At 37.1% G+C, this 27,805-nt stretch overlaps 1 protein-coding gene across 2 annotated transcripts; it reads left to right on the top strand.

The window, feature by feature from the left end:
• On the top strand, positions 174–27,406 carry RASSF9 (Ras association domain family member 9). Of its 2 annotated transcripts, none has more exons than XM_021385328.1 (2): positions 174–396; positions 23,738–27,406. In XM_021385328.1, the coding sequence occupies exons 1-2, from the start codon at positions 350–352 to the stop codon at positions 25,011–25,013; spliced, it is 1,323 nt and encodes a 440-aa protein (XP_021241003.1). In that variant the 5' UTR covers positions 174–349; the 3' UTR covers positions 25,014–27,406. The 2 variants fall into 2 exon arrangements, with proteins under 2 accessions (XP_021241003.1, XP_021241004.1); XM_021385329.1 differs by lacking the exon at positions 174–396 and adding an exon at positions 486–752.

Here is a 27,805-nt window from a genome sequence, read left to right as displayed (position 1 = left end):
TGCCCTGAGGGCGACGAGGCTGAAAGTTTAGCGAGCTCTGTGCATAACTTCACATCACAACAGCAAGTGCGTGTTCCCTTGTGCCCCGTCCCCCCCCACCCCCCTCCTTTCTCTTTCCTGCTCCTAAACGCCTCCTTCAAGACTGCAGCTGGGCAGGACTCCAAAGGTGCAGCAGCAGCAGCAACAAGCTGGAGTTCAAAGTTAGCAGTAAATTGCACAACTTCCAGCTCATCGCTACGCTCGGTGACTATTAACAAGCTGGAAGGCGCTCAGGGAAAAATATAGGGGAGAAGGGAACACCCTCGAATTGTTTGGGGATCGCTGATGTTATGCTTCTGCCGCTGGGATCATGGCTCCCTTTGGAAGGAATTTATTAAAAACTCGGCATAAAAACAGGTAAAATGCTTGCGTACGCGGAGGAAAAGGGAGGGGGTTACGGGATGGCGTTCTTTCCCACTTTTTTTTTTTTTTTTTTTTTTTTTTGGTTCTGTGGGACGGATGTGTTGCTCCGGTCCCACGCAGTGCCGGGAGCTGTAACTTCGGGGCTCACCTGCGGCCGGGAGCCGGGCCGGAGGCAGTGGGGCGGCGAGCGCGGGGGAAGGGGCGCTCGGTCCCGCTCCCCCATCCGTCTCTCTCCTCTCGGGTCTGGCACATTTGAGACCCGGGCAGCATTTTCAGCAAAGGGAACGTGGCTTTTTCTGACTTTGAACCCACGCCAGCGAGAACATTTGAAGTTCCCCCGTGTCAACAAGGTGAGGCTGGGCCGGGTCTGGGAAGCGAGGCTGGCGGCCCCCCGTGAGGGTCCTGCGGGCGGCGGGGGTCGGGGGGACCTGGCGCCTTTCGCCCGTGCTGGGAAAAAGCTCCCCGAGTTATTCTCGGGAGGGCCAAGCCGCCCCGGGCCCCTCCGCATCGCCTTTCCCCTCGCTGAGAGAGGGGAACCGCTGAGAGGGGAGAGCCGCTGGGGATCAGCCCCGTCCCTTCACCCGCGTTCTAGCTCTGAGTCCGGAAGGCAGGAGAGCCCAATCTTCCAGCGTTGGCAAGGGGGGAGTTTTATTTTTATTTTTTTTGCTAACGTTTAAACTGAGCCGAACTTGAATACTTTTCTGTTATTTTTTTTACTTTTTTTTTTTTTTTTTTTTTGCCTAGAAAAATGTCCCAGCTGACAGCTGTGGTCCCTGGGTTGGCTCCTGCGGAGTTTTTTTTTGCAAGGGACTTTGCCCCTCATGCTGTGCGTGCTTCCACATGCCACACGCACGAACTATAGAAAGAAAAAAAAGAAATAGCCTCGTGCGGAGTTATGTAATCGTTTTAAGTGTTAGGATGCCACTAAAGTTTTTAAGAGTAACTTTGCTTGGAGTGAACATTCTACTTTGGACCCCGTGGAATTTAGAGTGGCTGAACCTGTCCTAGCTAAGGTCGAACAGAAACAGCAGCGAAATTTTGGCTCAGTGAGAAACTCAGAAATCAATTGTAACCTCTTCCTGCTTTTACTGGTGCTCTCCACTGAAATTTGGCTCTTATTTAGGAGTGCACAGGGGAAAATCTTTTCCAAAAAGAATGTGATCTGGCCCTAAAAATCAGCATCAAAATGTTTTGCTTTTTATTCCAAGGGCAGGTTTTGACTTTTCGTTTTCCCATTTGATAAACTGAAAGTTATTCTCATAGTGGGATTGTGTGAAAATATTCATGTATTGAATGGAGTATAAATCAGAAAGACTGTTAAGAGCTGAGGTTTTATAAGGAAGATACTATTTTAGAGTTATTGATACAGTGTGTTACTTCTTATCAGGTGTGTTTTGCTAGGAGTTCCAGAAACAGAAATATTTTGAAGTTCTTCTTATACGACGGTTCAATAGTCATATAATTCAGAAAGGTGTATGTGAACTTTTACATGAAATTGCTTTTGCATAAAGCTGTAAATTTATTGCCATTTAAGTAGAAGTTTTGCTACTGACATCAATTACCTGAATAACTGTGTTAAATCACATAGCACAGTTTCACACTGTTCAACAATGAATCTGTTTCTCTTTTGGACTTGTAAAATATCTTTAGACTAATCTATTCCTCAGGAAAAGAAACTCATAATCCAAAACTTTTAAGAGCCAATAGAAAGTCAAATACCAAAGGAACCATTACAGTGAACACCTAGCATTTTCTTCTCATTTCACATCCTCCTCATCCTCCAAAAAAAAAAAAAAAAAAAAAAAAAAGTGATAACAACAAAAAAAATGCCTTTACTGGCAACGAGTGGTTGTGGCAGTAAGACTAAGAAGGGGCTGAAACTTTGAAAGTCTTGTGACTACAGAAGAGGTGGTGGTGGGGAGTTAAGAGGGAATTAAATCAAGAAAGAAGTAAAATACATAATTCTGAAAACTTGCTGTTGTCTTTTCAAATACTTAAATACTGGCGTATTTAGTGCTACTTCTGATACTGACTTTTGAGAACTGAACTTTACTCATCCAATTAGTAAATGGATCTTGTGATATGACAGAATAACTATGAAATAATTCTTTTTTTCATTATAATAGTCTCTTTGCCAGCTCACTGAGACTGTGAAAAAGAAGTCAACTGAGCTTAAAATCAAAAGCAGTAGCTGGGACTCAGAACTTGTGGCCCATTGCTTTGCCTTAGTTTGCCTGCCTGTAAAGTGGGATTGAAAAGAGATAGATATGTATATGGGTATTTAATCTTCTATTTTGATTTTTAGGTCTAGTGCTTGTCAATGTCTTCAAAAAAGCTGTTGTAAGAGAAAAGCAGCCGAGTAAGGGGAGAGTACAGGAAGAGTAAACACTCTCCTCTCCCCTCTTTTTCCATTTGGTATTTTCTCTAAAAGTATGTAATGAACATTAACTACATGCAAATATAACACCTGGAGATAAACAAATGAGAAGTAAATTCTGTTTGCAGTAGGAGGAGATAAAACTAAGTTAAATGGCTTAGTGAAGGCAGCAAAGGTAGTTGGAGCCAGAAGGAAAATGAAGGAGCTGCAGTCATTTGCTCAGATAACAAGATGACACCTCTGTAATTAGTGCTTGTCTTGCAGCATTGCCTCGAGGTTCCAGTACAGGTTCAGAGCTCTGTTTTGCTGTAGACTCTTCACATCCGGGTCATAAAATGTCAGTCTCTAATTCAAAGAACTCAGAGTTTAAAAAAGACTTTACTCTAATTTTATCTGTGTGTATGAAGTATTTCATCAGGAAACATCAGGGGGATGTTGGCTGTGATGCCATAAGCCTTTAAAGAAAGAAACTGAGATTAAATTTCAGGAAGGCAAAACCTGTACTGAACTGTTTCTAGCTTTTTTTTTTTTTTTTCATTTCTAGAAGATCTGTGGGTGTTACTCTCCTGGGCTGAAATCTACCTCAGTAAAGAGGCCTAGGTAACCATTCAGCCCTCATTTGATTTCAGAGGAGTAGCCACTAGGAATTTAGCCCTAGCATACTTTTCTTGGCCAGAGGGTGATATCTTGATATCTTTTCCAAGAGTTGCAAGCAGTTTTTATACTGTTCTTCAATCTCTGATGACATCAAGAAATAATTATAGTCCCTAGAGCGTGTATGTACTTGTTAACATTGTCCCCTGGAGAACAATACACCCAAAAGGTAGCAAGGACATGCCCCACCCACCTACAAATTCCAACTCTGTTCAGTAGGGACAGGCTGTATCCTCTAAGACAATAAGGAAAAAGGGGCAGTTTCCTGCAGGACTAAACTTCAGTAACATGAATAAACTCGAGGATAATTTTTTATGCAGATATCTTAAAGACACTATTCTTTGAAAGTGTGTAATGTGATGAAATGCTTAGCTAGTGACTGAGGTACATAAAGTATTAGTTCTTTGCAGATGAGGTCTGGTATTGAACTAACACATTAGACTGCACAGAGACAAAACAGCCCTCTATCCAAATATGAGCAATGAATACAAAGTGTACTGTGTTTATGTACCAGTATTTCACATTGTATATAGTTTACTGGTTGCTAAGTAGAAGACAAATCTGTTCCCCACTGATTTTCTGTAACATTAGGACTTCTTAACCCTCGAGTGCTTGATTTGGTCACTTCTGGGAGTGGGTCTTTATGTTCATCAGTCATACAGATATTTCAAACTTTACCCATCATCTCAAGGATAACTGGATCTATCATTGTCTTACCTGCCAAGTGATCTCACACCAATAACTGACCTCACTGCTATTTCTCTTTCATTAAGACCACCTCATTGAGTTTTTCATATAGACTTTATTCAACCTTGCTAGAGCCCTACTCCTCCATGCAAGCCGTTGGCCATGGTAGTAGACATCCAAAAAGGAGAGCATACAGAGAATCTCTCTTCTTCCCATAGTTGTCCCTGATGCTGCAGGGCTATCCTGCTAGGCACAAATAGCTTGAGAAACGCTTTTCCCAGTGTAATTCATGCTGGTCCGAAGTTTACCACAACTATTAGTATGCTCTGTTGACATACAACACATCCAAACCCACAGTACTGTTTGATGATGAAACAGTTCTATTATAAATCTGTTATTATTTAAATGTATTTATTGCTTTTACTTTGCAGTCCTGATTTTTTTTCCATATTTTACCGTCAATGTCTCGTTGCCATAGCAGTTCGCATAGTGTTTCTGTTTAGGAGACAATCATTTACTTTGTCTACTCTTTTTGTTTTCCTCTCTTTAACCATTTAATCTGTGGTTCAGATGTGGAAAGGATGACCATACATATCCATTCATTCATATAGATATAGATAGAGTTCTTCCTGTCCTGAAAGTCAGAGGCCCCTCCCCAGTGAGAGTAACATTCATTTATTCTCTGAGGATTTCTATTACAATGTAGGACAATGAATTAGGTTAGAGACTTCATCTATGTAATACTGACCTACCATTACCATGTTCCCTCCCTTCCTCCCTCCCCCCAGTAATTTTGCATCATACCTAGCTAGCACAGTATTACTCTGAACCTCTCTATTGCTTTACACTTGAGTACACTGCTGCACATTTTAAGACTTGGTAAAACTTAAAAATTGCTCAGCACTTAGGTTTGGACTGAATATGATATTGGAGACCAGCTATTTATCTGAATGAACTGTTTGTGACTCACTCTAAGTCATACGGTATCATGTGAGATGTCTAATACTTCACTTCTTGGAGGAGCATTACTGCAGAAAACTCCATATGAAGCTATAAATGTGCTTTTTGATCCAAAACTACTGGACATTTGGTATGTATGTTTGAGTGAGGGGGAAGGAAAGGAAAGGGGGGGTGGGGGGAGGGGGGGGGAGGCCCGGAGGGGCAGTGGATAAAAGCCTATGTAGAATCAGTTGTGTTATCTGTTTTAAATTTTTAACATGAAAAGATGAGACTTGTTTGGTAATGGTGGAACATAAGCTTCTCCTTATTTTTACTTTTACTTAAGAAAAAAATGTATTACCGAGCCATCAAACAAGTTATGTTTTTAGATGGAGTTCATACATTACAATTAATTTTCTACTCTGGCTTGTCAGCTTTGTCTCAGGGGTCAAAATGGTTGCATACATCTTATAGTAATCTTCATACATACTTGTTCACTTTCAGGAAAAAGCTTTTAGTCTAGCAAAACACCAACCTTATTTCTAAACTGTTAATTATCTACTATTCCAGGAGGGCAGACAGCAATTTCATACAGTGGAGTAAATAAAATGACTAACACAAGCATGCAATACTACACCATCTAAGGAAAGAGCTTTACTTAAGTTGGAGCTAATTTGAAACACTGTGTACAGTCTGAGAAAGCACACACATACAATGTTTGGGCTTAGAATGCACACTTCAGACAAAGAAACATGTTTTTGGTAATACAGAAGAAAAATCTTGCTAGGCAGTGGTAATTTTGTATTTTACTAATGAAAAATGAGTATTTTCCATGCAAGAAAAAGACAGTTTTGCTAAATGTAATGATTTCACTAGAGAAGTATGTTTCTAGAGATGGAGAATTACTTTTTAAAATTCTAATAACTTTATTGAATAGTCACACAGTAGGACTTTTTGATTGACCTACAAAGTTAATCACTAAGGTTGAAAAAATCTTAAATTTTGGGAGTTTATATGATGGATAATAATAACTTAAAATTATGGTCTTAAACATTATTGTTTATAAGCTTTAATGTAACAAATGATGTACAAACATGAATTAGTTCCTCCAACTTCTGTATTTAATATTTAGATAAAAAATAATGGTAACAAAAATATAGTGCAAGATACAGATTTTACTTAAGACCACACATCAAATGAAACATTAGAATGAACTTTGGACATGTTGGTACCCATTTTTGTGCATAGATAACCGAGCTATTGTCACTTCTACTGTTTCTCTTACATGTTATGTTACTCTACAGACTGTGACTTTCTGTCTTCTTCCCCAGTGTTAACATGCTAGCAATTCCACAAGTATCACACAGAACACAACAGAGTAAAATGGGTTCAGGATGATGAACAGAAAGAAAGAATTACCAAAAAAATGAAATTAAAAAAGGAAAAATAGTTCACTAGGCTTATTTGTTAAACAAATATCAGAATCATCCTCCTTAGAATTTAGATAATAAACAAATGCAGTTCATTGTAATTCTCAGGTGGGTAAGATGCTATCTTATAGAAAATTATCATGCAGAATTCTCTGAAAATTTCCGTAAAATCAGTTTGTGTCTGGTCTAATTTGTATCATCTATTTCATGCCTACATCTCTCATTAACAAAAATTACTTAGAATTGAGTGCAGGATAGTTGGCATACAAATGCTGGTGATGGCTTTGTACTTCCCAGGACTGTACATTTTCCTTGGAGCTGCCTAATTTTTGCAGTAAGAAGTGAGAAATTTTTGTAATTATTTCTCATGCATGTGTGTTAAGCTTACATATAAAAGCCAAAAACTAGTTATTAATTGAGGAAGTTACAGATTTTAGAGACACTCAAAATACAATTTGCTTTTGAAAGTACTAAGCACCTTTCTGGATCTTGCCTTGAAGAGTCACCAGAATCACTTACTGGTCGCCTTTTCCTGTCTTGGCCTAACTAGAAATGCAGTTAAGGAGCACGTGTTGTAAGAGCAATAATGATACCAGCTTGTTTATGACCTCAGACGACTGATAAGCATACTTAGTTTTCCTCAGCTGTAATTTAGGTGGTAATACTTGCATGCCTTAGGAGAATAAGTAGGACATGACTAGACAGTGAAAAATTCTGTGGAAGTGCAGGGTATTAAAGCAAGGTAGTGGGTGAGGTATGAATAAAATCTGGGAGTTCCTTGTTTCAAATCCTTGTAGAGTCCACTAGACCTCACTGCCAGACAAAGAAATAAGAATGCATAGTGGATTGTTTAGATTTCATTTCACATGACTCACTTAGGAATTTTCAAGGGCCTAACATTTTTCTGAATGTTTAATATGTCTTGTGGGAAGTGACATGGTTTTGTGAGGTGAAGAAAAGGAAAGAAAAGTGACTTTTGAAACCAAAACTCAGAATGGAAGGTCTTCACTGGTAATGATAACAAAGTTGTCCTGTAATCGTACTTTTAAAGCTATGAAACTTAAATCTTGATATCATGAAGAGAGGAAGACACTGCACCTGAAAGAAATTTTTCCACAGCAAATTTGGCAGACCTCTCAAATGCCTATTATTTAAAGATGTGCTTCTATTTCACTAAATTTTTCACTCATATTTTTCTACCTGAGCATGTTTATATCTGTCAACTTGAACCATCTCATTTTTGAGCATTCCTGTTGTAAGTAAGAAGCCAGGCTATCAATCCATGTTGTAAACTTGGAGTGATGTAAACCTTGTTTTCCTAGTTTTTTGTTTCTTCACTTGTTTATTCTACTTTTGTTTGCTGCCTAGCAGTGATAGGAGGAAGATATATTTATACAGAGGTATTTGGTATGAAAGAAATACATAAATACCAGCTTCCTATTTCAGAGGTAGAATGTGTCAATTTGATTTATCTGCTTTCTTTATTCTCCACTCTATTAATGTAAAGAATTCTGATTTATGAATTTCCTGTCATAATGGAAAAAAATCAGCTCTCCAGACAAGCACAAGATATTTGTTTTGCTCTCATTTTAATAGTACGAAAGTAACAAGACTTGGATTAAATATGGAAAAGTATAACATTCTCTTGTTCAGGGTCTAAACCAGGCTTATAAAAATGTAATAATAATATATTGCATAAATTTTGTTTTGGTCAGATATGTTTGCCTTAATTTAATTTGTAAGGACGCATGACATCTGTGGAATAAAGTAGTTGAATGAAGTCTACTAATTTTTAAAACAATCTGCCCTTGTGTATTGAACTTGCAATTTACTCTGTGTTTATAGACTCCTTCATCCATGGGGAGTATGTCAGTTTGTTTTCCCCAACCTTCTCCAAATTCAAAATAACATGAAGTCCTATTGAAGGTAGTTTCCATTGATAAACACTTTCTCTTAAATTTTTTTGTCATATAAAAAGTCAGGGCACTGTTTTGATAACATATTTTATGCCTCATTTATCATGGGAATATTTCGGATTCAGATTACTGATCAAAGTGTGGCATAGTGATATTTATAAATGCAGAATCATAGCATGGTCTGTCCAATGGATAGGCAGGAGTTTACCACAGTGAAAGAAAATCTGTGCTTGAGAGAATATGGATCAGTTCAGAATACAGGAATTAAATATATATATATGTATGTGCTGTATCTCTCTGGAATGGGTTAGTCCATTAGTGCCATCTCAGGATTAGGGCAGATGTACTGTTTGACCAGAAAGCAGCAGGAAGGCAGCACGAGAAATCCATGACTGAACATACTTACTTGAATGCTTTTGATATTGTCACTGAAGCGCAGTTAATTTTTCAGCTGCTCTTGTTTCTGTTGGCTTTGTAATCAGCAAGTTGGTTTGCTAAACTGTTGTTTCACTTGGATGTCACCTGTTGACAGACTTCCTCTGTACTGATTGCCAAGGCACTGAGTGTACTTGTTCAACTTGATTATTGCCTGTATCTCTCAGGGCCACTTTGCTGTCAGTATCCTGTTTTAACAAATCTAGTCTCCTAACAAAAACTGAGGTTTGCTATTGACTTTCCTGCACTTTCCTAGAGTTCTAGTACTTTAAGGTCTTGGTAGATAACCAAACGCATTTGTTTACTCACGAAGGCCTTTGCAGGTGTCAGACAAAGATCTGAGTTGTTTTTGGAAGTGCAAGCTTGTCACTGCATGCGTGTGGATGGTCACAGTACTGTGTACTGACACACAGACTGTTCATTAGATTCAACTGCACAGTAAAGCAAAAAGGTCCATTTCAACTTAGTCAACATTAGCCATTGAACATTTACGTATCCATCTCAGTACTCTTTGTAGTTAATGTATATTTCAGATGTATATGCTTCCAGAGGGCAATTCATTCAAACATCTATTTTAGTATAGGATTAGTCACCCCTTTGGAGATGCCTATCTTATGCCACTGATTACAGAGGAAGGCCAGAAAATTGTCTTTGACTGCACATCTACATTTTACATAGCTAAAGTGAGATGAGCTGTGCTCCACCCCGATCACTTTCAAAGGGAAGGTCTTCATGGAGCATGCACAGACCTCATAGCACATCTATTTAATCATCTTTTGTACCATTCATTTGAGTAATTAAAAAGGGAATATTGAATAGAGAGGTGAATTACAGATGGGTAATATATGATTAAGGGAGAGCCATCCTAATAGGATGGATGCTATTCCTTACTCCTGCCACAAAATTCCTACGTGATTCTGGGCAAGTGACATGAACCGCAGCTTGCAAAAGTGGTTACTCACTGCATGTTCCTCATTTTATAATTCCATATCCTGTAATACATTTTGCACAAGAGCTGAGCAAAGAAAGATTATGGATGTCCTGCTTTGGACATCTCTATAGATATCAGTTCAGTTAACTGGACTGGGAGCTTAAATGGATGAATAGTTTGACTTAACTCTTTTTGAGTTTTGGACTCCTCTCTCCCTACGAGAGAATGAGAAGATAAATTAAGTAATGTATCAGTTTATGAAGCAATTGAATATCTAGTGATAAAAGGGGTAGTAAAAAAAACATTAAGTCCATCTTTTGTAAATGGTAGTACCAGACACAGGACAGAAGATATAGAATAGACAGATACTGAACAAAAGTAATAAAGGTTAGATTTATGAGAGACGCTTTGATACCTAGGTCTCATTGTAGTCACCTAAGACTAGCATTAAAAACTTCTGATGCCCATTAAATTATTAAAACCTACAGTGGTAACATTTTGACTGGGAGCATTCTCCAGCCACCTGTACTATCGTCATGTCTCATACCAGTCTGGAAAACTCTCTGGTTATGTAACTCCCTCACACTCTTCCACAATTAAGAAAAAAAACAGCCTTTCATCTTTTTGAGCTATGAATTCCTATCCAACAATAAAGTCCAGAGCACACAACATGCAGCCAGGTTCCCCAATGGCCAGAACACCCCTGTGAGATACCTGCACTGGCAGCCTCAATATGTATTTGTGAGGGAAGTTCTGTCAACTTTTCTAAACTGAAATTCTCTCAGAATTTCCTGTTGACACTGTTCCATTTTGTCTCAGTTTGCACAAATTCCTTACAGTAACTCAAAGACAAAGATTTGTGTTGAAGGAAGAAGGGGATCAGGCTCTTGATTGTCATTCTAATTAATACTACAGTGTGTTATGCAGTGAACATCTAACAGTACTAACAGTAAATACTTAAGTCCTGCCCTTTTCTTTATGTTTCTGCCTAGTTTATGTCAGTTCCTCCTGACCTTGCCGGTGTCAACAAATCCTGTTAGGAGTTAAACTCTTCCATGACACTTTTTCTGGAAGTCTAGGTGCCCAAGAAGGGATCATGAATTTCAGCAGTAGGGAAAGCACATGAAAGTGTCTGAAAAACTGCAGTGCTTTCTATGACTGGCAAAACTGGAGTGCTGTCAATTGTATGCATTCAGTGAGATGGGGGCCAACGTAAAGGAGAGAAGGCACCTTGCTGTGGGTATGCTGAATTGAATTTGTCTTGGTTGAACTAAGTAGCATGGAAAGCTTCAACAGTGATTCCAAAAGTTTGAGTACATCTTGAGCATACTTCTTTTTATGGAAGTATTTGTGCATGGTAGGCCCATATGTAGTATATAAATGCATATTGTGATGTATGTGATTGTGTAATTCATATCTATAGCTAATAAAATATACTGTCACACACCTTATTACTAAATTAACCTGTATCAAATTCAACTAATGTTCAATAAGATATGTTGTCTGCCCCATTATATAATATCTACAGAAAGACATTTCTGCAGATTGAATGCATATGCATTGTTACCGAACTCCGGCGACCCTTTTAGAGAATGTAGAGAACCTAAACCCGGTCCTGGCCAAATACCACACACAGTACCAATATGATATGCAGCAAAATGGCGTTTATTGGTAAAAGCTACAGAACTATATAGTATTTCTTATCTTTTTACTAGACTGTTCCAGAAGCTCACTCGGGGCTCCTGGCCAATCATATTAAAACAAATTACTAAACTTGGTGCCTACAAGAGTTCTTTTGAAGTCAGAATTGACAAACAGAATGTGAACATGCCATGTAAAAATTCTATACATAATTCTACAAAAATTCTATACAACAGCTATCACTGTTGTATCCATTCAGCTTCTGCAGTGTCCAGTCAGAATTAAACTTGTTATCCTCTTTAAGCTGTAAAGTCATCTACATTGCCCACATGTTGAAAAAATCCCAAGCTGCAAAGATGTTTGGATATGTAAAATGAAGGAACATCAGATTAATTTGAATGTTGACTCAGTTTGACTTTACATGAGTTGAAGACAACATATACTTTGCTGTGTCTTTTTGGTGTCATAGCCCTCTTGGGATAATGACTATTCTGCCATTGAAACATCTTGCAAAGCTACCCCCATAATTTCCTGTATCTGCTTTAGTCTTTGGCCACAGACACTTCTGTGTGTGACTTCTCTTTGGCTTCATGAACTTTTTGAATGTTTTTTTTTCCTAAAGTGTTCAGTCACATTCAGGTGGGTTATCTCAGACAGTTTAACAAGGCCCTTATCTTTGTGACCTAATTAATCTTAAGTCACATGATTTAGAGTGAAGTAGACCCATCTGCATACCAGAGAACATTTATGTGAGGATTCATAAAAGATTTTTTCTTAAATTTACCTAAGGAAAAGAAAAGATAAACTTATGACAAAAGTTTAAAAAACAGTTTAGGAAAAAAAAAGGTTTTCCTGTGCTCATCATCTCAGTTTTCTGAGGTTCTGGAAGAAACTTTGGGTTTAAATCATGACCAGTCAAATATTTTAGGATTCACATGGCTTTTTTATCTGGATCATGGAACGTTCTTCCACTGGAGTCAACTTCCTTCATCTTCTCACAGCTAAAATTGTTTGTGTGCTATCAGAAACCATTCTTCAGTATTCTTCACCTACACTTTACATTAGAGCAGACAGTTTCTTCTTGATCATTATGATCTAGCATTGACCTTGCTTCCAGACAGTAGTTCCTCCCTCTTTGCCTTTCCCATCTCTTGCTCAACTGTCTAGAACTAGTTTTGCAAGCCACTTTGCCATCTTTAGCATATACATCGCTAGGGCAGCTACTAAGGCTAACAATTTATTTGTTTAGTAGCTTCTTCAGAGAGGATGAAGAACTTTTTCAGAGACCCTATCAGTCCATCCTTGGCTGACTACATATTGAAGCATCCATTGATAGGTAATTTTAGAAAATTACTTGAAAGCACAAGCTGCAAATATCTCCCAGATTGTTAATGGGAACTAAAATGCTTCAGATTTCTTTTCAAAAATCCATGTCCACTCTTGCTAGCATAATTATGCATCCAGTACTCAGTTTAGCTGCTCATTAAGAGTCCACTTCGTCATCTCATCTTTTACCTCTCAACCATTCAAATACTGTAAGTAATGGAACACATTTGTAATTGAATTAACTTTCAAAAAATTCAAGAAAGAAATTTGAAAAAAAAAATGATTATAAATGAGTTCCTGATAGAATCTCTTTTGAGGCAACATTTTCAGTATACTTTAATGAAATCAAACCAAGTGGGGAAAATCATACAGTATGATTTCCAAATGTTTTTACAGTCTGTAAACTTTATTACAATTAATACAAAAGAAAATTGAACCCCATTCTCACTTCTGGCAAACTGTGTGTGTATATATATATAATAGATAGATAGATGGATCAAGATATATATGATGGCTGCTCCAAAAGTAATTCCTCCTATTTTATTATGTTGTCCCATGATGTTAGAGGTGGATGTTGGTGGTATGACAGCAGAGGTTGAACCTTTCCACCAATATTCCACTACCTTTTGTTGCTGCGCAGCATATAGCAGCAGAGGGGCAGTCTGACAAAATGGCCTCTGACATGAAGGTGCATATAAAGCGAAGGTGTGTCATTGAATTCCTCCAAGCAGAAAAAGCTGCACCCACTGACATTCACTGACTCTTGCTGAATGTTTATGGAGACCAAACAGTGGATGTGAGCGCAGTCAGGCATTGGGTGATGCATTTCTGCTGTGACAACTGTGACATGAAAGACAAGCCACGTTCCAGATGTCTGTGCGCAGCTGTCACTCCACAAAACAGAGTGTCTTGATCAGCTCATCTGTGTGAATTTGTGGAGTATGACCAGGGAATAGTGTACACAGCTGAATATCAGCTTCAATGCATTGGAAATGATGGTGGCAGCATTGGAATATGAATAAGTTTGCACCAGGTGGGTTACATGAATGCTCACACAAGAATGGAAGGAACACCATGTGCTAGTTTGTTAGGACCTGTTGAACCAATACAAGGCTGAAGGTGACAGTTTCCTGAATTGCATCATTACCAGTGACAAGATGTGGTGTCACTACTATGAGCCAGAATCAAAACAGCAGTCCATGGAGTGGTGACGTGAATTCCCCATTGAAGAAAAAGTTCAAGATGTAGCTCTCAGTGGGTAAAAGGATGTGCACTGTCTTTTGGGGTAGGAAACTTCTGGATCTGAGATAGGGTTCCAGGAAACCCAGAAGTTTCCTAACAAACTATCAGTTCTGACCACTACATTGCAACTCTAACTAAACTGAAGGCTCAAACTTCCAGAGTCAGACCAGAGAAGAAGACAACCTTTCTCTTTAAGCATGAGAATGCCAGGCCCCATGCCAGTTTCAAGACCATGGAGCATATCACCAATCTTGGCAAGACCGTCCTATGACACTCTCCGTATTTGGTGCCTTCTGGCTTCCATCTGTTGGGCCCAATGACAAATGGACAGTGTGGGTAACAGTTTCCTAGAACATCTCTATAGCAGCTGTTGCCTCCATTGGTGCAGATTTTTACAAGTGTGGCATTCAGGATCTTGTACATTGCTAGCGAAAATAGTGGTGATAGTGTTGAAAAATAGTGTTTTATAGCTGAGAATTTGCTCTATCAAATACTGTCATTGTGTTCTTTGTATCTGTTGTAGTTTCCATGGAAATAAATAGGAAACATTACTTTCAAAGTAATCTATGTGTGCATGTATATATATAAACTTATTTGAAAGATTATTAGATGTCACAAAGTTAAGAAAGCAAATATAGAAAATAGAATAGAAAATACCAGATTTCTGGCTGGTGATGTGATTGGCTCTTTTGGGGAAAAAAAAAAAAAGATATATGGGCCCTATAATTTTATAATACACAATAGTTTAGATTTTAAATAACCAAGCATGATGTTTGATAAGATGGCTGAGCAGATCCAAAGGCTTGCTGTTGCAGAAGAGGCATTCCTAAAGCCCACATATCAGGCTACTTGACTCTCTCAGAAATCTTTGCATTGACACCTATTATCACATTCTCACCTGACACCATATGATTTAATGCAAGGATCAATACTTAAATATATGTATATAGATAGATATTTCTCAGGTAGTCATTAGATTACCTATACCACTTCATGAAATTCTGTTTTGCAGTTGCTAACCTTAAATATTGAAATTTGCAGTAAAAGTAGTATTTAGGATCATCACTTGTCAAAAACAGTTGTAAGCAATTTTGTGTGTTTTGGGGATGGGCTTAGGGTGTTTTCTTTTCTTTTTTTTTTAAAAAAAAAAGGATAAGAATACTGATTCATATGATGTTTCTTTTCAAAATCATGAGTACAATGTCCATGCTCTAAAATTCACCATAGGCTGCTGCTGAGCAGCTACAGTGGTAATTACAGTAGGTAGCCTTAAAGGAAAGACTATAAGGAACAGAAGAGGTTCTTTGCTGAGCCTTGGTTCATCTTGAGGAATTGGTGAAAATAAACCAAATCCATTGGGATTTGTTTTCTTTCACTATGAATGAGGTTAGCATATGTTCCACGTGGTGCCACTGAGAGTAGAACTGTTTGAGCCATGCTCTATGTTTAAAGGTTCATAAGAAGGTAACCATTACAGTCTCCTTTAGCCCAGGGAGTATCAAAAAGGTGGCATGAAATCTCATCATTTGCTTGTCTGCATCTTGTTCCTTTATTCAGCTTACTTTGTTATCACTGGTCTGTGTATAGTGCACTTTGTTCGTGTTCTGGCAGTCCAAGCCTAGCCTCAGAATGCTTTGTTTATTTCTTCACTGAGAAAGATGTCAACAAACCCCAGGGGGAGATATAGTATACATTAGCTTTTCAACAAGAGCTGAACAGAATTTCATAGAACAACAATAACAAAAATAGCGCCTACAGCTCCTGGAATTCCCCTCATTTCTTTTAATGTGAAAAGCTTATAAACAACCAAGATGATTCTAAAAGATGGTTTCAAAAAATTCTAATAGGAGAAGTTAGATAAACTAAATTTCTACTATAATAGCAGCTCTTAACTTTGTCATTTTGAAACTTTTGTTTTAAGTTAACTATACCTGTTCCTTGTTCTTCTGTAAAGTGATGGAATTTTAGACACATTCTGTACATTTTTAATAGGAGCCTCTTAAAGCTTCTATAATATAACCAATGCTTCAGTATACACAAACACGTAAATATGATCTATACAGAGAGTCATTTTAGCAATATAGCAAAATTTTCATGGTAGCTAAAAAAAACCTAGCATCTTCACTTATCAAGTAGCAAGAACTACCCACTGTTCAAAACAAAAATACAACATTTACTGTATTGGTGTTCCTAAAGTTTGCATGTTGTTTACTAACATTGAAGAATTTGAAAAATATTCCCCCCAACATGGTGAAACAAATGGTTTCCACTGGATATGTCAGTGTTTGTTTTGGCTCTGGAGTTCCTCATGGATCTGCCATTCCTGTATGACAGCTGTTTCCTCAGTAGCAGTTGCAATAGACACATCAAAGCATGTTTTCTCAGTAAAGCAAATTGTTAATACTATTGTTGCTCATCTTGGAAAATATTTTGGTAGACAACTAGCTCTGCTCTGTTCTCAAGCCTCCACTGTGTCAGACCATCACAAATCCGGACCCAATATGATAAGCACATCACCTGCCATGGCATTTTGTGTACACAGCAAGTTACTCACTGAAATTCCAAACATTTTTTGAATAATATCCACTCACCAGTCTTATGACTTTGAATATACAATGCAGAAAGGATGATTTGTCTGACAGGAAGGCAGATTTAAAGCATAGTTTATAGGAATGTGTACCCTCAGGGAGAGAAATGCTTTCAGAGGTAAGACAGGAGAAAATGGCAGTGGCAGACTTAGTCTTCATCTGACTGGAGACGGCAGCCATTGCACTTGACTCTAGCTTTAGTCATTGCAAAGTAAACATGGTATGGGGCAGAGCTAATAAGCAAAAGGAAGTACACAGAGCTTTTGGTTAACTCTGATGAAAATCTGCCCTTGGAATTTTCAAAGGAGATATTGCAAAGTATGACAGGGTTACTAGAGTTACTGTGTCATTATTAAACCTTTTTTTTCTCCCACAGTATCATCTGCTGTAACTATTGCAAGGTGGATAATTCCTATTACAATGTCTTTTATTTCTTTATTTTTTATTATTAATGTAACATACTGAGTTAGTGTAGTTTCTTGGCCCATACTTTTCTGCAGCATAAACACTGCTATCCATCCACTTGTCTGATGACATTATTTTCAGTCCTTGTTGGTCCTTCTTGTGGGATGCTTTTATTTCTTTTATATCAGTTTTAGGCAGTATGAGTTGATGTGGTTTTATTCTCTTTTTTTTTTTTTTTTTTCCTTAAATATTGGTCCCTGTTTTGGTACATGTGTCCCAAGCAGTACAGTTATTAGAATGAAGAACAGTTTCTCGTGAGATTTTCACCAAAGTTTGAGGCTTAAAGTCAGCAAGAATTCTGTTGTGAATGACTTAATTATAATAACACAATTAAGTTGCAGAACTTTTTATTTTAAACTATCATAAATTTTATGCTATCTAGCTATAACAGAACAGTACACTCTCATACAAATTCAAAGTTATTTAGCTGAAAGCTGTCATACAGCACTAATATAGTGTAAAATGTTTGGATGAGCAGAAATTTCTATGATAGATCATTGATGAATTATAATGTGTGTAATTTTGTACAGAAGCAAAATGAGGTGATGACATTCCTCTGAAGTAGGGAGTAAGGAAATAGTTATAGTTTTAATTGCAAAAATGATAATTTTGATAGAACATAATTCTCAGCAGCTGTTGCTAATTAAAATGTTTCATAAAGGCTTCCTGACTCTGGAAATCTTACTGTGTGAAAAAATTACACATTTAAAAAGGAACTGCAAAATGTACATGAATTGGTAGTGAGAGAAGTGTGTTGTACAAAGCTGGTTTAAATAGCTTTTATTTAAATCATTTTCTTATTTGAAATATCTGAAATATTATGATTAGAGCATCCAAACTATCATGTATATGCATATGTTTGAAAAATGTCACATGAATATCTAGATGCTTAATTTCCTCTTTTGTTTTTAATAAATGCCTATGTGCATTTCTGTAAAGGAGGAAGCTATATCATAAAACAACATTTAATAGGTACAGAAGCAGATGGTAAAGAGAAATTTAAGTTATCTATTTTGAAAGAATTACTTTGCTTTCACATGTTCTGTCGTGTTCTTTCCAAGCATTCCTGCAGTATCAGGATTACACTAACTACCTATAATGAGTTTTTTTAATTATTATTATCATTGTTAAGGTGCTCCTTGCCAATATACTTTTTAGCTAGACACTGCCATTGCTTTAGTGTAATGCAAAAGAGAAGAAGGAGCAAGATTCTGGCACTTCATATATTTTTATCCTCTACATGATATGGATATAATTGTGCAACGTTAAATTAATATTTCTGAAATCAATATTGTTTTTTTTAGGGATAGGTGAAGGGGAATGGCAATGTTGTTAGTTAATAGGCTGTCTTGAATCCCTAAGGCTTTGGAGTAATTCCAGATTCCTTGGGTGGTGAGAGAGGAGATACTTCCTCATTGCTGCCCTTAGGAAACTCAGAAGCACGTAACAATCTACTTAGATGGGAGGTATACTGAGTGTAGGTTTGGCCTTTATTTCTTTCTGAATAACTCTTCAGAAGGTGGTATAAAGTTGAGCAAAAAGGTGGATTAAATTTGGATGGTCTGAATAAACTTTGTATGAACTTTCAATATGATCCATTTGTTTCCCCAAAGGTTGAAAGACTGACCTCAGTTTCCATATGGGCTGTCTATTCTCAATTGACTCAGTATTTAAACTCACTTTGTTAAAAAACTTTTTGATCAAATTAAGTTAGAGTTATAACCAAGGAAGCACTGCAATACATGGCACCAATAGGTTTATTTATCACAAATCTCATAGATAAATATACCACATAGCCAAAATATAAATACATATATTCAAAACTATTATCCATTGCTTCATGTATGTTTTGTACATATATAGTAATTTACTGAGATTTTGAAAATGAATAATAAGAGCAATTACATTACCATTTCTAAATGTCATGTAGAGACTGATGAACTACTTCGTTCTTATATACCTGCACACATAAACGTTATGAGAACCTCTCAGATGGAAAGTATAGCATGTGTCCTGTGCAGGTTGTTTGTATCAAAGAGTTATCTCTAATATTGGCCTCTTCTTACTTCCAACAAGTAAATATAATTAAAAGCTATCATATTGTTTTGTAGTTATGGCTTAGATCTGAGGCACAGAGATAAAAAGCTTTATTAGCAAGTGTCCAAATAAGTCATGTACTCTCTGCCGCCTTGCACTCCGAGGAAGCACTTAAGGGTGCCAAAGAAAAGAGAAGACCATAGCAAACTTGTCAGAATCCAGATGGGCAGACTTGCATGCCCCAGCAGCATACTCAAAGGCCCTTGAAAACACCAGGTTATTAAATGCTCTTGTGGCCATTGTCTCTTGTTTTCTTAGGATGTTTTACACCACTTGTCATGTCCTTTTCAAGAGAGAGCAAGTGTCGTGATGGCTGAGCCTGCTTGGTTAGAAAGAGGTCCTTCCCCATTGCCCAACATCGCAGGCATGAGGCAAGAGACAGAAGGTCCTTGCCAAGGAAGTAGAAGCATGCAGCTGGAGAGAGGGGAGGGAGAGCCTGCTGAGAGATGCGGGCAGAATTGCCCTGCCTGGGCCTGTCTAACGCTGGCACCTCCTGCTTCTTAGAGGGCTCTGCAGATCTTTCTGGACTCCAGGAAAGCATTGAGATGGCAGGCACTGAGGCTTTAAGCAAGGACTCAACTTTAAGTACCTGGTAGGCAGCAAGAGAGTTGTTTCTAAAGATTATTATTTATCTTCTGTTACATAGTGGCTTTCGGTTTGCCCACTGAAAAAGTGAATTGTTCTAGGTAGTAGAGTTTTGTTTCACAGAAGTGTCTAAGTCATACTTTCTGGAGGTCATGACAGATGCATACCTACCAGAGAGATCAAGCCATCTGAGGACTGTATCAGAGCAGCAAGTCAATGATAAATTATCATCTGATTTGCTGCAGGTTAGACTGTATGTGCAAGTGCACTGCTTTGGTGGTTTATACTGTTTGTAGGAGACTGTTCATAAATTATAATTCTGCTGGTTTGTTGTTGTTTGTTTTTGCATTGCAAATGAGAGTTGTGTTGTTTAGCTTTCTGGGTGTTATGTATATTGAAATGTATTTATAGAAGCTTAGCATCAAAAAGAAAAAAACAGATGAGAAGAAGAAGAAATATCAAAAGTACAAAATCAGATCTACACTAACAGATTTTCTACAGTAATACAGGCTAAATTAGATTTTTCATCTTCTATCATTTACTAGCAACTGTATTTCTGACATAAAGAATTAGAGTTTATATGCCACTTGTGGATGCAATGATGGAAGAAAAAAAGGTGGCATTATGACACTAAGTGTAATAATATTCCAACCTAGAAGCATTTGTACTTTCTGACAGATACAGCATCATGGCCTCTGATTAACAGTACTTAAATTCACACATAATAACTAACAGCTCTTTCATAGCTGAAAATTAAGATTATAAAATACAGTTTCACTAATAAATTGGTGAAGAAAGAAAACTAGGCTACTTCACACAACTTTCCAGAATGAAATATTTGATAGTAAATTTATTAATTATCAATTTTATGCATTTTCCAGCAAAGAATTGATAAGTTGTTTCACGTGTCAGTTACGTTCACCTGCAGATTTTTATTCCATATAAATGATTTCAGTGACTGAGAGGATCCAACTAATAGTATTTTTTATCATAACCATAATCAAATTTTACTAAGAAAAAACTTTTGTGTAGGAAATTTGTCATATTGATTTAAAATTAGTAAAGCATTAAGCAGTAGTGCTAGTAAGGAGCTCACAAAAATGTATTGGCTTTGAAATTTCTAGCCATTACCTAGATATTTTTGTGTTACTCAGTTAGTTTAGTTCCTTGGGACAAGTAGATAAAAAATAGAAATATTCTGAAAGGAATTCCATTTTATTTTGATGTGAAAGCATGCAAAGAATTTATTGTAGTGAAGAAAGAGAATAATTTTATCTGTGGGCTTATTTTTTCTCAATGAAAAAAATACTACTTTAGTGTGTGTTAATAATATTTTAGAAACACTGTATTAAGCTGTAATCAGTGTAGTGCATAAGTGATCTAGACCCAACATAAAGTTTACTGAAATTAGTAAGGACAAATGAGCATGAATGCATGAGGGTATAATTCTAAAAGGAGGAAATTCTTTATTTGATTGGCTTGACTGCCTGTAAAGCTATATATTCCATATTTATTAAGGGTGTTAACATTTTCAAGAAGGCAAATAATTACATTTTTGATATGCATGTTTTTTTTCTGCCAGTCATCTCTTTAGTGAATAACAAAAGTACTTAAGTTATTTCATATTTTGACAATGTGCAACCTAAGTGTGTGTTTTTGTTTTGTCTATACACTGCTGGAATGTATTACTTTTCTTCCCCTAGGCTTGAATATTAAATTAATGAAGTGTATATCTGACATGCAGCAGTCAGCTTCTGCTGACACAATAAAGATTTTGTGTGAGGTCTGTAATATGATTAATATATTTTTGGATGGTAATGAGGAGAAGCAAAAAGTAGAAGCCATAAAACTAAAACTCAAAACAAACAAAAAAGATTGGAAATATTCTTTTCACCATTCTTAAGTTTAAATTCTCACCTGTTTCTGTGCAATAAGTGACTTTGCTGGGAAAAGAAAAAAAAAATATCTGCATGTTGCTGCTATCATCAGGGCCTTAAAATCATAGATAGTTAGACTGAAGTTTCAATGATCAATTCAAAGATATAGAGTTCAAACACTTTAAAGACTGTTTACAGCAACAGAAATAAACTTTTTAAAAAAATGAAGAAGTTGTCCAGCTACTTTTGAAGAAGCTGTTACTGAAACTGTTCTTCAAGAAAGCCAAACATTTTCACTAGATAAACATATTAACTGCTACAGACTCATTAATTGATGGGTTATCTAAAAATGACAGTTCCTTTGCTTCCTTTACAAAACTACCCAGAGAGCAGTGGTCAGTAGCACATTGTGTGGGTGAAGATCAGTGACAAGTGGCGTCCCTCAGGAGTCAGGATTGGAACTGATGTTAAGATCTTCATCATTGACATCAACAGTGGAATCAAGTGCACCCTCAGGAAGTTTGTGAATGACACCAAGCTGTGGAGTGTAGTCAACACACCTAAGGGATGGGATGCCATCCAGAGAACTAGAGAGGCTCGAACAGTGAGTCCAGGTGAACCTCGTGAGATTCAACAAATTCAAGTGCAAGGCTTTGCACCTGGTTAGCAGAAACCCTCACTGTCAATACAAGCTGGGGGACAAAAGGTTAGAGCACAGCCCTGTTGAAAAGGACATGGGGGTACAGAAGGATGGCAAGCTGGACCTGAGCCAGCAATGTGCCCTCGCAGTCCAGAAAACCAACCATATCCTGGACTGCATCAAAAGAAGTGTGGCCAGCAGGTCGATGCATTGAGGGAAGTGATCCTGCCCCTCTACTGTGTGCTGGAGTACTACATCCAGATATGGAGTCCTCAGTGCAGAAGAGACATGGACCTTTTGGAACGTGTCCCGAGGAGAGCCAGAAAAATGATCCAAATGGTGGAAGACCTCTCCTATGAGGACAAGCTGAGGGGGTTTGGATTATTCAGCCTGGAGAAGAGAAGGCTCCAGGAAGACCTTATAGAGGCCTTTCAGTATCTAAAGGCAGGCAATACAAAGGAATGAGACAGACTCTTCAGCAGGGTCTGTTGTGATACAAGGGGAAATGGTTTCAAATTAAAAGAGAGGAAATTTAGATTGGATGTAAGGAAAAAGATTTTTACAATAAAGGATGTGAAGCTCTGGAACAGCTTACCTGGAGCGGTGGTAGATACCCCGTGCTTGGAGACATTCTAGGTCAGGCTGAACAGGACTTTGAACAACCTGATCTAGCTGCAGGTGTCCCTGTTCATTATCATCTAGTTGGACTACATGACCTTTAAGGCTCACCTTCCAACCCAAATGATTCTACAATTCTGTGATTATATTGATTAGACAGCTGTAGCATATATAATGGGATCTCAGATACTTGAAGCTAGGCATCTCAATCTGTAAGGTGGTACCAGCAGTGTGACGTTAATATCACATTCATTGGAATTCATAAACAATTCCTTTAAAAAAACTTTTAAAATTTTCTTGCACCCATATAAAAATTATACTTTCTGTATTGCTTGCATGTGTGCAGATGTAGAGTTACAGATCTGCCTTACTGTCAAGCTCTTTTAAATAGTATTCTATTATCTTTTCTCATTTCCAAACCTGTTTCAGTTTGTAGTTAGAAACAATATTCTTCTCTTTAGGGGCCTGGATGTTAGTAAGAGATTACAAAAGCTTGTGCAATGTTTATGTGATTAGAACAGATATGCAGATCTGAAAGTTATGCTACCTTAGGATAGCTTGGAAATGTAATGTAGACTGACACATTTTCTTGCTTATTATTAATGAACACTTCTTAAGTCCACAAAAAACAGATGTGACATTTCTGTGGGAATTAACATTTAGCTGGACTTGTAGTAATGTTAGAGCAGTAGTTGAAACTGCTGTTTTTCTGTTACTAATTCCAAAAGTATTTTTTTAACAAGGATATTGTATTGTACAAGAATATGAGAATTTTTCAGTGTATTAGTTATATCAGAATTCTGGTGATTATTCATAAAGTCTCTGCCATTTAAATATAACTTAAATTTGGTCTCTTTTTTTTTTTTTTTTTTTTTTTTTTTCTCTAGATCTCCCAGCAAAGACATGGCTTCAAATGAACGAGAGATTGTGGTGTGGGTTTGCCAAGAAGAGAAGATTGTATGTGGCCTGACAAAGCGCACAACATGCGCAGAAGTGATTCAAGCTCTGCTTGAGGAACATCAAGCAACTTTCGGAGAGAAAAAAGTCCTCTTTGGAAAACCTAGTGATTACTGTATTGTAGAAAAATGGAGAGGCTCCGAGCGAGTCCTTCCTCCTTTGACAAAGATTCTGAGACTTTGGAAAGCCTGGGGAGAAGAGCAGCCCAATTTGCACTTTGTGTTGGTAAAGTCAGATGCTTTCCTTTCATTTCCGTTGTGGAAAACAGCGGAAGCTAAGGTAGTACAAAATATAGAAAAGCAGTGGGAACTCAGTCCAGCAAATTACATGAAGATGTTGCCAATTGACAAGCAAAAGAAAATTGTTAGGAAGACTTTCCGGAAACTTGCCAAACTTAAACAGGACAGCGTTCAGCAAGATAGAGATAATATGGAGACACTGATTCATTTAATCATATCTCAAGATCATACCATTCATCAACAAGTCCTTAGAATGAAGGAACTTGATATGGAAATTGAAAAATGCGAAGCAAAATTCCACTTAGACCGCGTCGCCAATGATGGAGAAAATTATGTGCAGGACTCCTATTTAATGATCAATCCAAGTGAGGTTGAGCAGCAAGGGAGTAGGCCAGATGATCAAAAAGAGATGCATGAATATTTCAGCAAAAGTGAGGGAATTTTACAGGTTGAAGAGAGACTAAAACATCACAAACAATTAATAGAGAAGCTGTGTGCTGAAATAGAAAAAGAGGTACATGGTATATGTTCTGAAAAAAATGCAGATGTTGTTCATACAGAAGGAGCTACTAATACTCAACTGGAAAACTCAGATTTGGACAATGTAAAGTATGAGCTGGAAAAAAGTATGAAAGATGGCCTGAGAATCAATTCATACCTGAGCTGCATTCAGAAAGAACTTACCTACAGAGACTCACTGCTTCAAAAGAAGGAAAAAGAATATGAACTTCTTACAGAAGAATTTAATTTACTACATGTTAAAGACAACATTGAAGTGAGGCTTCCATCAGATGAAGAGCCACCTAAGGGCAGTGGCATCTCCAGTAACAGCATTGCAGTTCCTGATTTTGTTCATAGAGTGACTAATTTGGACATAAATGATACTGACTCTGACACTGGAATCAGCTCTACGCACAGTCAGGACTCTGAAATAACTTCTGGGGACATGGTACTGTTATCAACATAGTTGAAAACAGTCATGCATTTATGAGAAGTCATTTTTTGGAGGACAGTTACAAGAATAGGCGAGCCTTGATGTCTTGAAAGTTCATCCCTTCAACATGTTAAAAATGTAGCACAGCTCTAGCAAAGTAAACAGTGTCTTTGTGCTTAAAAGTGTACTTGTTTTTAGAAGCACAGGCAGTCTCATGCATTCACAGATAATAGATGCAAGGCTGTAGCCTTTGCTAAATCAGGACAGACTGTTTAGTCTTTTTAATATTGATACTCAGTGAACAGGGGCATTCTGACTTGTTTGGACCAAAAGCCTGTAGATTTGATATCCCTTAAATCTTTGAGTCCACGTCTACATCTCTCTTAACCTTTTAGGAAAGTGAATTAGAGATTACATGGAGAGCTTGATTTTCTGCTCTGTTATAGTGGCTTTATTCAGCTGGAGTTTCCTTGGCATGAAGCTACTATAAAGGAATATATAATCAAGCGTATAGACTCTTAAAAAATAATATTTATGATGCTGTAAAACAAAGAAAAAAGCAGATTCGTTTATGTAACATATAACTAAGTTTTGAGTTAATAGGATGATCGTTTCAGAAACACTTAAGTCCCACTTTAAAAATGACCATACTCACATAGATTGTTAATTTCCATTTTCTTTCAGCAGCGTCCAACTGCTGGTAAAATCCTTGAAACTCCCACTCTTCTGCTCTTACTCTGCAGTTGCCGTGGTGATGCTATGTGGACACAATTTCTGCCAGCGGGCATGTCAGAACTGCCTGCCTCCTGCTTCTGTGAGTTGATAAATCCCAAACTCACACCTAGCCCCAGGGGCATTTTCAGGAAGGCATTCTCCTGCTTATCTCAACAGTAGAATCCAGTGGCTTGGGCCTCCGTAGGTCATGACTATGAAATCAAACATAACACAAGAGACAGGCAGAGACCAGACATTTCTGACTATTGGTTCCCAATAGCCAGGTAGTTACGCTTCTCAGATAACAGATAGGTTGTCAAATTCTGTCTGATACTGATTTGGAGCAGGGATACAGACATGTATTTGTTATCTCCTTGATATGAAGACTTTAGGATACAACTAAAGCTGGTCTACTTTATATATCTAATTAAGTACTGGACCACAAAATGAACAAAAAAGAATAGGAAACGTGAGATTTTTATTAACTATGTGGTTAAGTCAAATGATTTCACATAGGATGTAGTCATTAAGCTCAAATCCTTCTCCAGTGAATGCCACAAATTCAAAATGAGGTGTATAAGTCTTCTCAGTTACTGAACAAGGTTTCTAACTCTGAGCTAGAGACTGCTGACAGAGAGGACATTGAATAATTTCTGGGTTGCACACTGAGGGTTGCTATGTTTATATTTTGCAGATCAATTTGTTTAGTGCTTTTGAAAATATAATGTAAATCTGATCAAATGACTTGAATGGAGAAATAGTTACTAACTGAAGTTTAACTCCAACAGAGTTCAGACATAGCATGCAAAAAAAAAAAAGGCCTACAAAGTAAATGAAAGGTCAATACCTAGGTAGTATAAATGTAAGATATTTTCAGATGCACTGCTTTCTTCTCCTGTATTTTTTTTCTTTTAAATGTTTGCCAAACAACTGTATTCTGGAATGACAGAAGTGTCGGGACTGCTGATTAGCACATATTTCATTCAGGAAGAGAGAGAGAAAAAGAAACCTTTTCTAAAAAAACTAATTTTTGTATTCCTTTCTTTCTTTCTTTCTTTCTTTCTTTTTTTTTTTTTAAGATTTTTTAAGATTTTTGAGTCCTAGATATTATAGAGTTTCTATTCCAGGAATTAAGGTAGTTACCTTAATATATTTTGTGTTGTGTTTTTATCATACAATGTTATTTGAATACTTCAATAATAATACGTCACATTTAGGCTCATCAGCTCCTCGTGGAAACTCATGTATGCATCAGATATCTGATCTTTGTAATAATTTATTAACGCAACTCAGAATCTTTTGAACTCTGTGATATCACTCTGACAAGTAGAAAACACAGAGCTTTGAATTCTGAGAGTAGGCTAATGTATTCTCTGAGTTCTTGTGAATGTAGCTAATAGTTATTTCTACTGAGTCTTTTTTTTTTTTATAAATACTTAGGGGATAAAAGTTCAAGCAGAAGAATATACATAACTATGCAGGCCAGTACAATACCTGTGTGGGAAGTAATTTCCACTCACGCTCTATCAGATTTATTTTACTCATAGGAATTTGTACTGATTTTCACATGTCATCTTCATCCACAGTATGTGCCTGATTGTATATCCCCTGCAACTTGTAAATCTTGAGTATTACTGTGTTTTAAGAAGAAAATAGGATAAAATAGGTTGAGAGAGAGAATATTTCTTAATAAAATAAATTAACGCAATTCACATTGGTTTGAATCTTATATTTTTATATCTCCTAAAAACTTGTTTATTTCTGAAATTAGATGAGTGTACAAGACGATGAAGTGTGCACACTTTACTGTTTATCTACATCTACACTTCTCATATACTTCTTCAATCTGTTTTTAGGATGCCAAAGTAAAATTTATGATCATTTATCTTCATTACTTTGCATCAACTCTACACAATATTTTTATCCCTCAAAGAAAATGCAAATACAAACATTTGGGCTCATTTGCTGTCATTTTCTCAAGCCCGTTCCCTTTCTATCCATCCAGAGAGAGAAAATGTGAAATGTCAAAGTGAAATGAATAGAAATGCATTTTGTTACTCTCATATGTACTAAAGGGTTTTGAAATAAATAGCTTTTTCTTCAAAGTGAAA

The sequence above is a fragment of the Numida meleagris genome, chromosome 1 (assembly GCF_002078875.1).
Source record: "Numida meleagris isolate 19003 breed g44 Domestic line chromosome 1, NumMel1.0, whole genome shotgun sequence".
Classification (NCBI taxonomy): domain Eukaryota; kingdom Metazoa; phylum Chordata; class Aves; order Galliformes; family Numididae; genus Numida; species Numida meleagris.
This window is presented reverse-complemented; position numbering and strand designations above follow the sequence as displayed.